The sequence below is a fragment of the Aedes aegypti genome, chromosome 2 (genome assembly GCF_002204515.2).
Source record: "Aedes aegypti strain LVP_AGWG chromosome 2, AaegL5.0 Primary Assembly, whole genome shotgun sequence".
Taxonomy (NCBI): domain Eukaryota; kingdom Metazoa; phylum Arthropoda; class Insecta; order Diptera; family Culicidae; genus Aedes; species Aedes aegypti.
The window spans coordinates 380,648,191-380,666,157 of record NC_035108.1 but is presented as its reverse complement, the minus strand read 5'-3'; the positions used below and the strand labels follow the sequence as shown (position 1 = coordinate 380,666,157).

Genomic DNA, 17,967 nt, shown 5'->3' with positions numbered 1-17,967 from the left:
TCGGGGTAATGGTTTTCGGGGTATTGGTTTTCGGGGTACTTGATGGGTGATGGTTTTCGGGGTAATGGTATTCGGGGAAATGTTATAGGATCATAAGGAAGAACCCCTACGGATAAGCTTGCCGTTTTATCCAAAATTAACCAACCCCATTCAAGGCATACTGAAACAGTACGGAATGCAGGTAGCCTACAAAAGTGGCCACACACTGAAGGAGTATTTGTGTGCCCTCAAAGACAAGACCCCTGCGGAAGATCTGTCTGGAATCTATGAGATTCCATGCAAAGACTGCCCATCAGTTTATATTGGCCAAACGCGAAGGAAATTTAAAATCCGTTTGAGGGAACACCGAAACGCTGTGGATAACGAACGAGTCCATGAGTCTAGTGTGGCAGTACATTCTGTTGAACTCAAACACAACATAGACTGGGACAAGGCGAAGCTTAAAAAGAGCGTCCGAAAAGTTTCCCATTTAAATGCTTGGGAATCTATGTTCATCTCCAATGCCGAACAACCGTTGATGAATGACGACGATGCCCCGATAAGTTCGCCGCTTTTTCACTTGACGAAACTGGACTTCAAATAGTGTTATCTCTTTCTGACGTGTACTGGAGAAAGTACGAAGCTGTTTTGTTCTCTTCTATGTAATCAGTTGGACATCGTCCTGTAGATGGGCAACATCGAGCCCGAAACCGGTCGACGAAAAAGGTAAATGTTTAAATCATTTATATGTTTGTAAGAACAATAAGTGTTGTGTCCAGTCTCGCGTCGCGTCTTGTGAGTGTGTACACTCACAAGACGCGACGCGAGACTGGACACAACACTTATAGTTCTTACGTTAGCACAAAATCTTAAAAATGAGTGACATAAATAGGTACTCATTATTTATTTTTATTAACGTTTGAACTTTAAACTTACTTGAATTTATGATCTATACAGCTTCGTAGTCAATTATAGTAAGATTTTGTACATGTTTTCTGTTCAAAGAAAATAAAATGTGGATATTCCTCGAAGCTGTAATTTTCGTATAGATTTTATAGAAATTAATCAAAGAAAATGGCTACAAATATTTTCTCTAAAAAAAACTCAGTAAAATTCTACGAAACTGAGTTTATAAAAGCTTGAGTATTAAGGTTTGGTAATAAATGTAAGCACAAACGTGGATATGATAGTTTTACAAGTGTTTTAAGTATCAACGTCTTTGGGGCACCATTGAATCCTTACCAAAATAGCTTGGCAGAACTCTATTTTACTCCTCTATAAGCAGATTCAATTTTTCAATTTTCTCCACAAAAATATTTTAACCGCAATATATTTTTTGCTTTCGTTACTTTTACACTTTTACTCCAAATTAAAAAAAAACACTTCTATTTTAAAAATGCTTATTAAGCTCAAATCGGTTGAACCGATTAGCTTCATTTTTTCACAACAGACTTTTATCAAAATATTGTTTAGACAAACAAATAACCGAAAATGAGAACATTCTATAACTTTCAATTATGTGGGTAATGGCTACGAGTCAGTCGCTCAAATCCGGAATATCTCTAGAACCAAATGACCAGTGATCAAAATTAAGAGAGATTCTAAGTGTTTTGTTTTATCTCATAAGCAGATGAATTGAATGCACCTGTAAAATTCTGAACTGGTGCTGCCAATAAAATGTAATGTGTTGTTAACAAAATGTGAATATTAGTAATAGTAGCTTAATTTAGTTTTGCCCAATTGAGATGATATGATATTAATAAAGAAATTAAAAATAAATGGATTCTAAAAACAGAAGAGCTTTTCAGAACCGATGAATAACCGGTGCACAAAAAAAAACCGTAAAACAAAAAAACTATAGCAATTTTTTTTTTATTGTGGTATAAAAACAATGCTGCCGGTAGATTAACCATAAAGATTGTAAGAAAGATATGGGAAATGACAAAATTTACGGTATTTGAACCATACGTATACACAAAATTTCATCATTTATATTATTGATTTTTTTCTGTTAAATTATCCCCACGCCGATGTACGCCGCCGCCGCCGCCGCCGAAAACTGTCAACGGCGTGACGCCGATGACGCCGCCGCCGCCGGTGCAAAAACACACTGACGCCGCCGCCGATTGAAATAATTTCGGCGCACAGGTCTAGCACGGTAATAGGAACCATATATATGGAAAAGAATCCATTCATAGTGCATTTGGGTTTCGACTGAAACACAATAAAAATTTCTAATTTGCATAAAATTTCATTGCTCATACGATGAAATACACCCACAGTGAAAACTTGTTGAAATTTTGAAAAATTTCATACTGTATCGTTAAAATGAAAAATGTGAATTTTTGGCGTTTCTACTAAGAGTGTTGAAAAATCTCTTTATCAAATAGAAATCACATGATTTTGACTACATAAACTAGGTTTTTCAAAATGCTTTATGGCAAAAACTACTTCATTTCATCAGTTTTATCGTATTTTGCTGACAAAAGAATTATTTGTGAAAATTGTATGAATATTCTGTAAGAATTTGTATATGTGCAAGGTGAATGGAGGCCGCACGGTGACTGGTGACTTAACAGAATATTTAATATTTTTAAGCGATAAGAAACCATGGAATTTTCTTCATTTTCCTGTCCTATTTCATCGCCAATGAGGTACGGTGTCCGTACTATCATTGAATATGTATCTCACTAGAACGACCTACCTGTGTTCCTGTTCGGCTCATAATTTCTCGCAGATTGCCCGAAGCTCGTCCTAGCACAATCGGATGATGCTGGGTGGATATTTCCAGCTGCATTTGCACCGGTATCTGATTCTACATGGGGACATAGAACATATAGAAAACAATTTGTTGAAGAAATTACAGTTTAGCCATCAATATTTATGATCAGTAGGGTGTCCCAGAAAAAAATCAATGTTTGAAAAGCCATGTTGCTCAACCTTTGAATGAAAGATATGATTATGTATAGCAAGTTTGTTGAAAACACCAACTTTCTAAAAAAATATTGTATGGTTCCACCAGATCGATTTATGAAAATTGGATATTTTTGGTTAAATTTGTCTTATTTTGATATTTATACAGATGATTTCAAAGCCAACTTATGTTCAATGTTATTTTTTTTAGGATTGAGCGCCATGACTTTTCAGACATTGATATTTCTGGTACACCCTCATAATCAGACAATCAGGTTTGATAATTTACCGCAATGTTCTCGCACATGAAATCCATCAGCCGACGGGTGGCCTCCTTCACCTTCAGTTCTTCCTTTTCCGACCCCTTGACCAGCACCAGTGACGAGTGCAGTTTGGGTCGGGTGGAAAATATGACCTGCACGTTGAATTCTTTCTCCACCTCCTTGACGAATGGCGTTTCGTTGTCTGGTGGGGCTTTTCCCGGTGCCAGGATCGGAAGCTCGAACGAGATCAACAGTGGCGTCGAGATGCGAACCAGCGCACGTGCCCGCTCGACGCCCTCCATGCTGCCGCACAGCGACACCTGGTTGCTCTTCTCCGTTGGATTCGAACGGTTCGAGTCCGGGAAGTGGATGTGGGTCGCCGTTTCCTCCATGATGCGTTTGATGTTGTTTCCCCCGCGGCCAATTATGAACGAGTGATCCGTGTAGGATACGTCCATTTTCATAATGACGCGGCTACCCTGTTAGAGGAAATGACCGATGATGACAAGAATGGAAGAAAAGTACATTTTGGGTTACCCGAGAATCCAATCGAGCCATCACTTTATCCTTGGCCTTCAAAACGTCGGCCATCTTGCCAACGATGCGAATGTGCGGATCTTTTTTGGTTTTCGCACCGATTTTCAACCGGCACGGCCAGCTGACGTACGTGGTGGTGTCCTTCATGATCTGCAATAATAGTGAAGTCAGCTTAGTCGATCATCTTCATCAAACAATTTCATTGAAGAGCTTACGTCAGTGAAGAATACCTCAGCACTATTCATCCCTTCTGAATACGCTTCAACTGAAAAAAGTAAACATAAATATAAAAAATGCCAGTTTCATCATTTTGCTTTGGCACCTAATCAGAGTATGCTATGGATGATAGAAGAGATCAACCGAATCCCAGGTGAAATCTTTGGAGGGGTTTATGAGGAGATTTTTCAAAAGGAATTGATGTAGAGATTTTACTGGACGAATTTTTATATACAGAAAAGAATTCCTATATGAAATTCTTGAGGAATTCATTGCGGAATTCGTGAGTTGAAGAACACCTTGATGAATTCCTGGTAAAATCTCTAGAGCAAGTAATGGAAAAATCTCGGAAAAAATCTTCGGAATAATTCCTGGACGAATCTCGAGATGACTACTTGGGGATATCTTTGTATGTATTCCTGGAGAAATCTTCGGAGGAAACTCTGGAGAAATCACTAGAGAAATGTATTGAGTAATGCTTAAAGAGATCATTCTAGTGCAATTCCTGGAACAATCCCCGGAGAATACCTTGAAGATATTTTTACAAGAATCTTTGTAGAGATTTTCCTAGAGAAAACGTTGGAGAAGTCTCTGAAAGATTTTCTAGAGGTAAGAATACAAGGATAAATCGTTTGAGAAATCCTTGGAGAAATCTCCGTAAAAATTCCGGAGTATTTTTGAAACATATCTTAGAGGAATCCTTGGAGAAATTCCTGGACAAATCCCATTAAAGATTTTACTGGAGAAATCTACCAAGTAATGACAGGAGACATTATTGGAGGAACTCCTAACGAAATCTTTAAATAAAGGTATCCCTACAAAAATACCTGGAATAATGCTTGGCGAAATTCCTGGAGAAAATGCTGATGGTAATCCTGGAGCCCTATCAAAACGGTCTATAATGTCTCATGGCAAAAGCTCTGGTGGAATCCCTAAAGAGATTACGGAAGAGATTATCTTGCAAGATGTTCTGAGGATTCTTTGAATGAATTCCTGGAGACATCTTTGGAGGAGTCTCGGAAGATATTTCCTCTTGATGCTCTTGTAAATCGTAATGAAATGCAATTTAATTTGAACCGTCGTACCATACATGCGTATAAACTACAAACTATGATATGTCCAATTCCTTCTGAAACATGTTCCAGGTGACCTTTGTGCAATGTGCCCAGAATTACCACACCTACACAAACTGTCTATTATAGGGATCTATATCTTTCAAATAAAGCTAAATGAACGAATATCGATTCAAAAATTGATTTTTGAGAGCGTTTCTAAGTTATTGATAATGTGTAACTTATTCCTAATACATAACGTAGGTTAACACTTCCTGCAGGGATTTCCTCAGGAACTCTTTCAGAGTCTCTTTCGCAGTCGGTAGGAGTACCCGGTACTTATGGTATTTTTTCACGGTGTTTATAAGGGAAATTTTTTACTTTACCTAGCACATTACCAATGTTGCGCGTGGTGTACTATATTTACCTTATTTTGTTTACTTTAAAATGAGTTTGTTTTTAAAACGATTATTGTAAGTATTTTGTTAGTGCTGATTAAACAATTTAAAATTAATGTTTTATATTCATTTCATTAATTTCAATTATTTTTCATTTTTCAGGCTTTTTTTCCTATAAAGTGATTCCAAGCAACAGCACCAAAATTTGATAAATTTTTTAATTCATTTTTTTCTATTGAGCTGAAACTTTGCACAGTTTTCCAGTTCCATCTAAATCGTCATTTTCCGATATCAAATCTTCAAGTTGAGTCACGACTAACTTTTCAAAAGGGTGTATGTGAAAATGGTTCAAAATATTCAAAAAGCTGCCCAGCAAAAACGGTTCGTTCGATTGTTAGACAACTTAAGAAACAAAGTTAGACAACTAAATAAAGATTCCAAAAAAAAAATACACACAGTAAAAAAAATTTTTTTTTGCATTAAAAAACATAATTATTGGCACAAAAACTCAAATATCTCAAAACCCTATCGGAATACCAACGTAATTTTTTGAGGGAAAACGGTCCAATATATTAGCTATCTACCATAAAAATTTGGTGATGGTAAACCAATAAACAAAAAAGTTATGACATTTCAAACATGTCACAATTTTCACATTTAGTAGAAAAAAAAATTTTTTTTTCGGTGTAAATTATTACGGGAACCGCAGTTTGTTGCTGATTTTATTGTTAAGGGCCTTGCGTGAATTAAACAAGTCGTTTTCATGTATTCATTAGTATTATGTATATTATATGTATAAATATTATGTATATGTATAAATATTATATGTATATGTATATAAGTTTTGGATTTGGGTATGCGTTATGAGATCATGAAAACATTTCATTAATACTTATTTATTTATTTATTGTTATTCAATTTTTCACAATATCGAACACTTTTGCATCATTATCAGTACAGTTAGAGTATAGTTTTGCTTTAATTTTATTTTCTGACAATGGAATGAAACAGTGAAATTTTTGGGTTCCTTGGATCGTTTTCGCGTTATTATATTGCTCGCTGAGCTCTGATGCCGTTAATTCGTACTCTTCAGTAGTAGTAAAACAAAATGATAATTTTGTTAAATCTTCTTCTTTTCTGCGATTCGCCCAATCAAATAGTTCTTTTGCAGTTTTAATTGGATGCTCACGTTCTTTGGCTAAACTTGCTCTTGTGGCCATGCGCTTTATGGTTCCTCCAATAGCATCACAAGGACCTTTGCCATGTGACGTAGCAAAGAAATGCCATTCTGCATCAATTCCGTACTTTGATTTAAATTGACATAGGCTCGAAAAATTCTTACGGTTTTTGTACTGCGATTCTGCTCCATCAGACATGAAATATATCTTTCTGATTTCTTTATCCTTATCAACGCGTAAAAAGTTAATCAGTTTGGCAATGAACAAATTTACAGATACTGAGTCGTGTCTTAAATCTTCGGAAATGACAATAAAACTAAAATGTTCAATTTGCGTACTTCCATTGAAATAAATAACGAATGGATGAATTGTAGCTTGTTGTACGTTCCAGTGATGGGACTGCACTTCATCTTGCAATACAAAGCTATAGTTTTCAGAAAAATCACAAATGACTAAAAATGCACCATCTTGTAATGTATTTTTCGTATTTTTTAAAAAGCGGGATTGCTCTGTTTTAATAAAGTCGTGAGGAATTAAACTTTCTAATTTCAAGCAAAAAAAATGACACAAACTCATCTACAGGTTTTACAATAGTTTCTAGGTCACACCTATCCGTGGTCACCCATTGCTCAAATGATAACTGATCAATATAATTTTCTTCAAACTCAGCGAATAAAGTATTTTCCAATGATGAAGAATCTGGACAATCCGAACAAGATCGTAGATAGCAATTTGATGTTGTATTTTCACACAAAAGACTACCAGTTAACATTTTAATATCCTTTGATAAATTGATTCTTTTCAAACTATGTAAGATTAGGTTAATATTTTCGTGTGTTGTGCACACACAAACATTATGTGTTCCTGAATTAGATAGAAGCTTGCATTGCCTTGGACGAAGGCTTGCAAATGAGGAAAAACCTACCTTAATATTTTCGTTAATTTCCTTGAAGCGTGTATACGCTTCTTTCAAAGTAGTCATCATTAATCGTTTTTGGATTGCTTGACGCTTTCCATCTTTTTTTACAGATACATAATCTTTTTGGCCAGGCATAGCTCTACTTACTTCATCGTCTTCAAAATATTGAATTATTTTTTCTTTTGTCTCATCTGTTAATGAAGTACTCGACCTAGCATTTTTGGTTGCAAGACAGTTATTTTTGAATTGTTTTGCCTCTTTTGCTGTATTTCTATTGGTTTTGAACTCATCAATGGCGTCTTGAATAGACCACGAGCTTGGCAGCATCGACAAAATCAATTATTTTTTTTCCTTGTCGTGGCTAGATTCGAGAACCTTTCCTTCATATTCATAATTACTTCATCGTAGTCTGTATTTTCCACATCCTCAGGTCCTAATTTGAAGAGGTTTCTTCGTACAGCTTCGTTGATTTCACGGTATTTTTTCTCGGGATAATTGACGTAACCCATCTTCGTCCATTTAATCGGAGTCACTTTTATTCCAGCTATCCCTTCGTTGAAGCGTTCGATGTTGACCTTCTGGATGCACTCACCTTCTGATTGATTTGTTGAAACAGATGTCGCTGATGGTACCGTGGCAAGACTATCTGCACTTGGTACTTCTGGTAACTCCTCAGTTGTTGTCGGTGCATCTAGTAATTCCTCAGTTGTTATTGTTTTCGAACTTCCTGCAACCTGATCCACCGATGATGTACAGATTGCCCGTTTGTCAACGTTTAAACGGCAGGACGTACAAATGCGTAAATTTGTATTCAATGTAGACATTGGAGCATAACCAGCCGCTTTCAGTTTATCTATGGTGCTTTCAGTGAGATTTCGTAGCTCTTTCGAACACTTTTTTTCTGCAAACGGCCTGCAACAGTTGAGAAAGCGACTACTCATGTTGCTCGTTAGATTTTAATAAACAAAATCACTTTTAAGTTTTTACTGACTAGTTTGGTGTCGTTTGCTTGACTGAAGAAAAGCTTTTTCGTGAGTATGTTCATGGTATGTACCTATCATGTTTTTGATGTTGTTGAAGTTACTCGCTTTCTCCCAAATATGATTAACAAAATCTATTCTCTACCAAGGCGGGTCTATACCCAGGTGTAATCAGATTTTAACTTTGTGGAGAAAACCAGCGCCGAGAAAACCGACCTGCTTTACGTATACTAGATCACCTGGGTATAAACCCGCCTTGTTCTCTACGAGGTAAACTTTTTGCAGGTAAACTAGTCGTATACCTGTATAGAAAACTTTTTTTGTATAGGTGTGTATTTTTTTTGGAATCTTTATTTAGTTGTCTAACTTTGTTTCTTAAGTTGTCTAACAATCGAACGAACCGTTTTTGCTGTGCAGCTTTTTGAATATTTTTGAACCATTTTCACATACACCCTTTTGAAAAGTTAGTCGTGACTCAACTTGAAGATTTGATATCGGAAAATGACGATTTAGATGGAACTGAAAAACTGTGCAAAGTTTCAGATATTTTTGAAATGGTCGATCAGAATCGACTTGCATGCCTCGGTGGAATCCCTCTATAACTTTGATATTAATCATATTTATTTTCAGATATATCGGAAAATGACGATTTAGATGGAACTGAAAAACTGTGCAAAGTTTCAGATATTTTTGAAATGGTCGATCAGAATCGACTTGCATGCCTCGGTGGAATCCCTCTATAACTTTGATATTAATCATATTTATTTTCAGATATAAGTCACATCACATAGAATCATCAACATGAGTTTTGTGCGACGTTCATTTTGTGAGATGGCATTCACCATATAATTTTTCGTTTTAGAGTATATATTATTGATCACACTCTCTATCATTTTTTATTAAGATGTTATATCAGAGTAGGGGAGGAGAAGGATGTAGGAAGAGTAGTCAAATATAAATATAAATAAATCAATTTTGAAAAATTTACGAGGAAATTTATTATAGTGTAGATTTAGGTTGTATTGAGAGTAGGATTCTGCAAAAGACCGACGCCTCGACATCGGTTGGGCATTATGGAACGCGGGCGGCAAGAGAAAGGAGAGCAAGAGAAACAAAACATAGTTGTGAATGAAACAAGAGAAAAAACGATACTCTGTAGTCAGAGAATGACGATTGGCTTTAGTTTTAGTGATGATGTTGTGACATAAAGTAGTGCTTGAGGTGCTTGATGCTGGTGAATAAAAAAAAAAACTTGAATTGAAAAAGAAGTTGGTGTAATCTGTTTTATTAATTATGAAGGAAACCTGCGCGATTTCCTACACCTTCCAATGTCTCTCTAGAAATTTTTTGAGGACTTCCACAAAAATCCTCCAATGATTTAATTTTTGACTAATTGATTCGGTTTACGTTGTATTGCCACTCAGTAGGTCATTTTAATATTCATAATTTTCTCCAAATCTCTATAGTATCTATTTCTCCAGTGATTCTTCAAATAATTATGCAAGAAATTTCTTCAAAAAAATCTCTAGGAAGTCCCTTAGGAAGAACTTTCAATCACAACTGTATTTTTTAGATCAGTTCCGGTAAAGCTCAATTCCATTAGTAAAGAGATTTCTCTAGATAGTTCTTCCAGAGACTTCACCGGATGTTTCCTTTAGAAAAATTTCCAGAAATTTCTCAAGGTAATTTTCCATAAATCTGACAATTCTTCCACGGATTATTCAATGGATTTTTCCAGAAAAATATATATTGTCAGAGTTTTCTCCAGCAAAATATCTACAGTGGTTCTTCCAGATTGTTTTTCCGAGGATACTGCAAGATTTGTCTCTAGGGATTTCTCCAAGGATTTCTCCAGCAATTTGCCACGGTAATCCTTCTAAAATTTTTCTAGCAATTTTTCTAGGAATTTCTCCAGAGATTACTCCAGAAAACCCTTTAATGGTTCCCCCAAAAGTTGTCCTAGGATTTTTTTCAGGAATTCCTTTAGAGAATATCCCTGGTTTTCCTCCAAAAACAGAGATTTTTTAGTTTTTTTTATAGGTTCCTCTTAGAATTTCTTCTTCCAAGTATTTCTCCAGGAGTTTATCTACGAATTTTCTCAAAAAATTTCTTCATGGAAGGAGTTTCTGCAAAAACTATTGTGATTATTTGTGGAGGAATTCATGATGGAATCTTTGAAATATTTTCTAATGATTTTTTGAGGTATTTTTTGAGGCTCAGAACAATTCTCTGGATGAATTTCTAGGTAAATCCCTGGAGGACTTGCTAAAATAGTTGCGTAGTTGTAAAAATCCCTACATCGCTCCATTTTGCTTTTTAAAGCTATCTCAAGGAGAACTTCTAGAGAAAACTCTTGACGAATCCTTATAAGAATTCGTGAAGTAATTACTTGTAGGAACCCAGTTTAAAATTCCATGTCGAATCCCTACAAGAATTCTTGGTAGAATCTCTGGAGCAATCCGTTGAGAATCCCTTGAAGAAATCTCCGGAATAATTCCTGGAGGAATTTCGAAAGGAATACACTGAATGCATCCTCGAAGGAATTTCTCGAGAAATATCTGGAGTAATTCTTAAAAAAGTTGTCTTAGTGTAACCCTTGGTGGAATCCCTGGAGAAATCCTTTTAGACATATCTGCAAGAATCCCAATAGATTTCATTCTGGAAGAATGCTTGGAGAAGTCTCTCGAAGAATTTCTGGAGAAATCTCTGAAGAAACTTCATGAGGAATCGCTTGAAAAATACCTGAAAGAATCTCTGGAGGAATCCCTTGACAAAGTTCATAGAGGAATTCTTGGAGATAATCCTGGAGGAATCTTATTAAAAATGTTATCGAAGGATTCAATGAAGAAATTACTGAAGGTATTCCTGTTACAAGACTTAAAGAAACTCGTTTCCAACTCTCTAGAGGAATCCCTGTAGAGATTTTTCTGGAGGAAACTCTGAAATATTCCTTGAAGAAATCCCTGGAGAAATTTCAGGTATAATTTCAGGAGGAATAGCTGAAGGTGCTCCTGGAGTCCTATTTTTTCTGTTTAAAAAAAATCTAGTTGCGATTGAAATTTCTTTGTGAAGTCGAAATCGCTTATTAATCACTTTAGAGATTATCTTGAATAAAGTTGTGGTAAAATCCCTAGAGGAATCTTCAAAAAAATCCAAGAGAAATCTCTGAAAGAGCCTTTGGAGCACTTTTTTTTTTCAACCTCAATGTTTTCATTATCCTTTTCACACCAACCTTTGATCATTTCCTCCAGCTTCTGACGGTCGACTTTGAACCGCTCGACATGCAGATCGTCCGGATTGGCCACTCCCAGCTGGGCGGCAATCAACCGCAAATCACCCCAGTCGCTTTCCACCGAGGAAATCTCGCTGCCGGTGGTCTCACTCGGTGGGCCTCCACCGATGAAGATGTGCTTGTTGAAAGGTGGACAAGATGCCGCCATCATTTTTCAGCTGCTGTTTTTTTTCTGGTTCCTATCCTGTTCTATCTCGATTTTGACACGGGATTACGGTGACGCCAGGTGACAATGTTGATGGGTCTTTGTCGTCCGCATGTACGGAAATAAATCTACCACAATGTGTATTCGGTGAGCGATTGGGTTGAGATGGATGAATCCTGTTGAGTGGGAGGAAAAAAAATCGTATCAACCACCAATGGAATGCATTCCGGAAATTAAAAATCGAAACATGAGCTACGCAGAGAACCTGGGATGTTACGTGCAGCAGTAGGTAGTGTACCTGTGCTGGAAGAGAATGGATAAATTGGATTTTTTGTTCTACACGTAATTGATCGTATCTCATAAATAACGTCCGACTAGTTGACGATGTGTGACGGTGATGCAGGTTGTTGGACTAAGTGCAATTTGTACTAGCAGGACTGATAATGGGAAGTTGTGACAAAGTGGATTGGAACTGAGGTGGCTATTCAATACAGTGTACATGGATGTCGGTTTGAAAATTTTGAAAACTGCGGTTTTTTTTTGTTAAAATAAGAGATCTTAAAACTATTAAGGTTTTATAAACTACTGCGCGGGGTAAGTGGGACCTAACAACGCTAGCTCAAACAAATTGTCCAATATAAGGTGACACGGGAGACCGTGTTAATTTTTCTATCTTTCGTCTCACTCTAACAATTATCATCAAAACTTGGTGGAAGCAAATCTCGAGTTTTAGTAAACCGATGAAGCTGAAAATGTATTGGGTTGTGCACTACATATATAGAATCAGATACATTTTCGCATTGATATATGGAGTGGTTCTTGGAATTTGCTTCTTGAAATGGATAGGGTGATTATGATGATGTCCCGTGCGGCCATAAGGCAGGAACAAATCTTAAATTCTTCTTTTGTCAGCCTAAATTAAAATGTTAATCAGGTGGTCATTTATCGGCGGAGGGGTATGGTTAATGACCACGATTCACCCAAATTTTAATTTTTTTGTATGGATAAATGACCACGAGGGGGATGGAGGAATCTGAAATCTCAAAAAAAATGACTAGGGTAAGTGTTCCTTTAGTTGTGGGTGTTCCTATAGTTGTGGTAGTGCCGTTTTCACTGATTTTATCACATTGGCCACAGAACCGACACTGCCAATCGACGTATTGGCTTGTTGATGCAAGGAATAGTTGAAAAGAGCGTTAAAACTGATGAAGTATCACTAAAATTGCTAAAACTTTTCTTGCTTGTACCAATAGTTGCGGCATAGTGTTCCTATAGTGGAGGAGCTCATAAGAAAACAACGGATACCCCAACTATAGGAACACAAATTATAAATAAACCGCAACTAAAGGAACAGTGTACCAATAATGGAGGTATTATTTTTCATGACATGCCGTGGATTACTGCGATGAAATCATTTTTCTCATTAACCCCTCTACCGGCAGCTTCATTTTTTACCGCAGGAGAAAAATTCAAATCGCGATAACTTTTTTGTTTCTCGGTATTTTTGCACCATTTTTTCACAAGTTCTCAAAATAATCTTCTTTGTTTGAGGATCCATTTCGATATTGATCATTGGTCATCTAGATTCAGAGATATTCTGAAATTCCTTGGGGGACCAAAGCTTAATCATAACCCACGTTTATATCTTAGGCTACAGATTTTTTAACGTATTCAGATATTCACTCTTTGGAACAATATATTAATGAGAGTATGTTTTGAAAAAATGAAGCAATTTGGAGCAGCCGTCTTTGAGTAATGAGCATTTATGTTGCTAGTACCAAGCTGACCAAATAAAGATCTTGAAAACTTCAAAAAACCTCATATCGTAATTTTCAGATATCTCTTAGAATTCTTAACCAATTTGTATGATTTTTTCAGAGTAGCTCCTTATTACATGGCATTGTATAGCCCACATTTTACTTTTTCGATAAATGGACGTAAAACAAAATGGCCGCCTAAGACATTTTGTATGGAAAATGTCGGTCCCCCAAGGAACATTGGAATATCTTTAAAACCAGATCACCAATCATCAATATCGACACGGATCCTCAAACTAGAAGAGTTTTTTAAGAACTTGTGAAAAAATGGTACAAAAATACCGAGACACAAAAAAGTTATCGCGATTTGAATTTTTTCCTTGCGGTAAAAAATGAAGCTGCCGGTAGAGGGGTTAAGTCAATGGTCGTTACTTCCCGTTACAACATTACCATGTACATTAATTGCGCTTCTTGAATTTAGGCGGTTGAATGAAGTTCAATCGTGCTTAGTACCTCCACTATTGGTACATCTACTCTACGTGATTATTGGACAGCCCCTTTTGAGGACTGATCATCATATAAAGTGGACACTTTGTTTATACTATACCTTTTATTTATCAATGAAATCGTAATCGGTTTTCTGTGCATCGTTTAAATACTATTCTACGGTGTTATGAAAATAATAAAATAAAATCTAACAAAACGCTTTTGGATGGAGAACTAAAAAGTTTTTCCAAAAACTTCTGCAAAAAGCTGTTTTTCAAAGTTATATACTCTTTTCCGCACAACAAGAATCATCATTTTTATGAAAAATTTGTAGGATGGTATTCTTTACTAATATACTGAACTGCCCATACTCGCATAACATATGAATTTTCACGGGTCAGGGTCATTTGGCATAAAGTCATTTGGCATAACGCCATTTGGCATAAAGGACATTTGGCATAACAGACATTTGGCATAACGGTCATTTGGCATAATTTTGAACTATGTTAATATGAAGGGTCATTTGGCATAATATCCAGTCATGTGTAAATGAAGAATTATTTGGTATATCAAACCATATGTGAAGAGAGGGTCGTTTGGCATAACGGACATTGGGCATAATATCAAACCATCTAAAAAGTAAGGGTTATTTGATACTCTTTTTTCACATGGCACTGTTGTGATATTACGCAAAAGAATAGGTCATGTTTAAAAGAAGGGCAAATTCCTATATAAGAAAATAGCGCGTCACATCGCTATAGCAATAGCCCTCAAAAGAATACCTAATGTTTAGAAGAAGGGTAAGTCTCTAGATAAATACTATGAAGATGAAATAGGGTGTCAATCACTGACGCAATATTTCTTAAAGGCGCCGCACAGATTGAAAATAAGGTTTTGACTTTGGAAAACAGAAGTTAAAAATGCAACAACATTGCTGCTACAATTATCTTTTATTGCATCTTGTGTTCAAACAAAAGAATGAATCTATAAGAATAACTACGACAGTTTAACGCTCACAAAAAAAAAAACATCTGCTTATCAAAATGATAAGCTAATGCATAGATTTGCATTGAAGTATTCATACATCATAAAACTTGAACTTGAACAGGGGCCCAGATAGCCGTAGCGGTAAACGCGCAGCTATTCAGCTTGACCATGCTGAGGGTCGTGGGTTCAAATCCCGCTGGTCGAGGATCTTTTCGTAAAGGAAATTTCCCAGGGCATAAGAGTATCTTCGTACCTGCCACACGATATACACATGCAAAAATGGTCAAACGGCAAAAAAGCTCTCAGTTAATAACTGTGGAAGTGCTCATAAGAACACTAATCTGAGAAGCAGGCTTTGTCCCAATTGGGACGTAACGCCAGAAAAAAGAAGAACTTGAACTTCAAAATCTCATACGAACAAGTCATGCATACTTTATCCCGTTTTTCAACGCCTATGATGACAATACTAAGATTTGTTAGTCTCAAAAATTTTAAGCTGCGCGGTTTAGTTTTTTTCGTGGTTCTTCCGAGTTCAAATTACTGACCTAATTGTTTTTTTTCAAGTTTTTTGCTGCTTTAAAGTTATGCTCAATATTCTAGAAATTATGTCTAGAATTTTTAGAGAAAATTTTTGGAGTGAAGATATATTGTTCGTTGTGCCGGTGTACACTTTGCCGTTGTACATTAAAAATATTATAAGATCGGGATCATTCCGTTATTCTGAAAGGGACGTGTCATCAGAGTAGATCCAATGTTTCATCCAGCTCTATGGTCTGTCTATGACAGTATCAACAACGAGATTCCTAGGACAACCAACCAGATCGATGCCTGGTATAGGCGCTGGAACGGTCTAGTTGGGAGTCATGTAGGAATCTTGAAAATGTTGAAATAATTCCAGCTGGAAAAAAGCATACCCGCGGACAAATTCTGGCTCTAATTAATCCAATTCCAGTCGGAAACGCAAAACCGATGCGGAAAAAACCATAAAAAAATTCAGAAAATTGTTAGTGATTTTGACAACTATGGAATGTATGATTATTCAACAGCTGTTGCTACTAATCTTCTGTAATTTGGGAAAAGATCTCAGTTTTTTTCTGGCTTTGTTTATAAAGGCAGTTACGCCCTATCCAAAAATTGTTTAGAAATCTTTTATTATGTATGTAAACATTATTAACCATTTAGAATAACATAGAAGATACGTAGTTCATAATTGTTATTAGAAAGACAACATTTTAAACTGTTTTTGATGTTGTCTAAAAGTGTAAATTGTTTTGTTTAAAATGGAAAATAGCTAATTATTATAAAATATATTCAGTTGTTGCTAAAATAAAACGGTAAGTTAATACTAAAATCTTTAATTTAAGTATGTACAGAAAATAAATTGAAATTATGCCAAATGTCCGTTAAGCCAAATGACCCTCATCTTTCACTTAGTTAAAAATTATGCCTAATGTCCGTTATACCAAATGACCGTTGTGCCAAATATCCGTTATGTCAAATGGCGTTATTCCAAATGACCTTATGCCAACTGGCCCGCTCCCAATTTTCACTACTTTTGAGCTAGCTTCGTGAATGGTGTTTATTTGTGGTGTACTTTGCAAATTCTCGCCTAAATTTTAGTTTTTGTTTGGACAAAATGCGAAAAAATACCAAACCATGTGCGTTGATAGATTGATAGATAGATGCCAAAAGACAAGTTGGTTCTGTTTTGGGGTTACTTTGATAAAGGAGTGTAAACTAAACAAATTGAAATAATTGCGTAACACTTATAAGGCATTGCATACCTCTCGGCTTTAAACGTTAAATGGAAACTTCTGACTTAGATTTACAAAAATGGTCCCAGTTTGTAGAAGTGGGTTTCGCTAAGAGATTTGAGACCATATTCATGGTCTATGATAACTAGGCTGTCAAACATAAGTGACGAACTATTCAAAACTACATCAAATAGTGATTGTAGAACAGATTGTTCATAAACGTTTCGATATTGCAAAAGCAGTTTTCCATATTCTTATATTAAGTCTCAAATATTCTCGATTCAAATGAAATTAGCTTTGATACGAAGTGTCATACTAATATTCTTTACTTTTGCATTCGTCTTGCTTAACTTATTAACAGATATTATCTTATTTCATTTAGTACACACTTAGAACAAATCACCGACGTCGGTAATTTATTTACCGAAATCTCAACAGCTGAACGATCGGTAATATGTTCGGTAAATGAAAAGATTACCGAACGGTCCGTAATTTGCTTTCCGGATGGTATTTGTCAAAATTACTGAGCGATCGGTAACTATTTACCGAAAATCTGTAACTTCGGACTGGCGCTTTTTTCCCGGAAGATTGTTTTTAGCATGAAAATATAACAAAAATATAGGATTCTTTCACTACACTTTATTAACAGTAGTAAGTTACTAGTAACTAACTATTGCCACTAGGCTTGGCAATTATTGCGGACATGTCCATGATGCATGCGTCGAGCTCAACCAAATGCAACTGTAACGTAGAACCTTCTGTGTGGTGCTGGAAAAGGAGCAGTGGAAAAGCTGCAGACGGACGTGAACATAAGCTGTAAACGATTTAAAATTGTATATTCAATATAATCTAAATAATTTGCTTTATTTACCGTAACGTTGTTTCATCATCCGCACTAAATCTTTGAAATAATTGTTCTACTAAAATGGTAGGAAAAATCAAAATTCGAACTCCATAAGTAAATAGCTAAAGGTTCGTTTTGACGTTTCGAACGGGCCAAATTACTGAGCTGTCGGTAGTCTAACTCATTGATTACCGAATAGTCAGTGAAATATTTCACAGACTTCGGTGATATCGTAGATTTACAAAATGTTCGGTAATTTTTAATCAC

At 36.0% G+C, this 17,967-nt stretch overlaps 1 protein-coding gene across 2 annotated transcripts in view; it reads right to left on the bottom strand.

The window, feature by feature from the left end:
* The window catches only part of LOC5572940 (protein bicaudal C), a 59,241-nt gene that overhangs the window by 34,141 nt on the left and 7,133 nt on the right, over window positions 1-17,967 (bottom strand). For both annotated transcript variants that reach the window (XM_001660610.2, XM_021846850.1), the window contains exons 2-6: window positions 11,668-12,048; window positions 3,908-3,957; window positions 3,693-3,842; window positions 3,182-3,634; window positions 2,684-2,794 (exon numbers count right to left, since the gene is read on the bottom strand). In XM_001660610.2, the coding sequence (XP_001660660.2) occupies window positions 2,684-2,794; window positions 3,182-3,634; window positions 3,693-3,842; window positions 3,908-3,957; window positions 11,668-11,878 (975 nt within the window). In that variant the 5' untranslated portion in view covers window positions 11,879-12,048. The remainder of the gene's footprint in view (window positions 1-2,683; window positions 2,795-3,181; window positions 3,635-3,692; window positions 3,843-3,907; window positions 3,958-11,667; window positions 12,049-17,967) is intronic.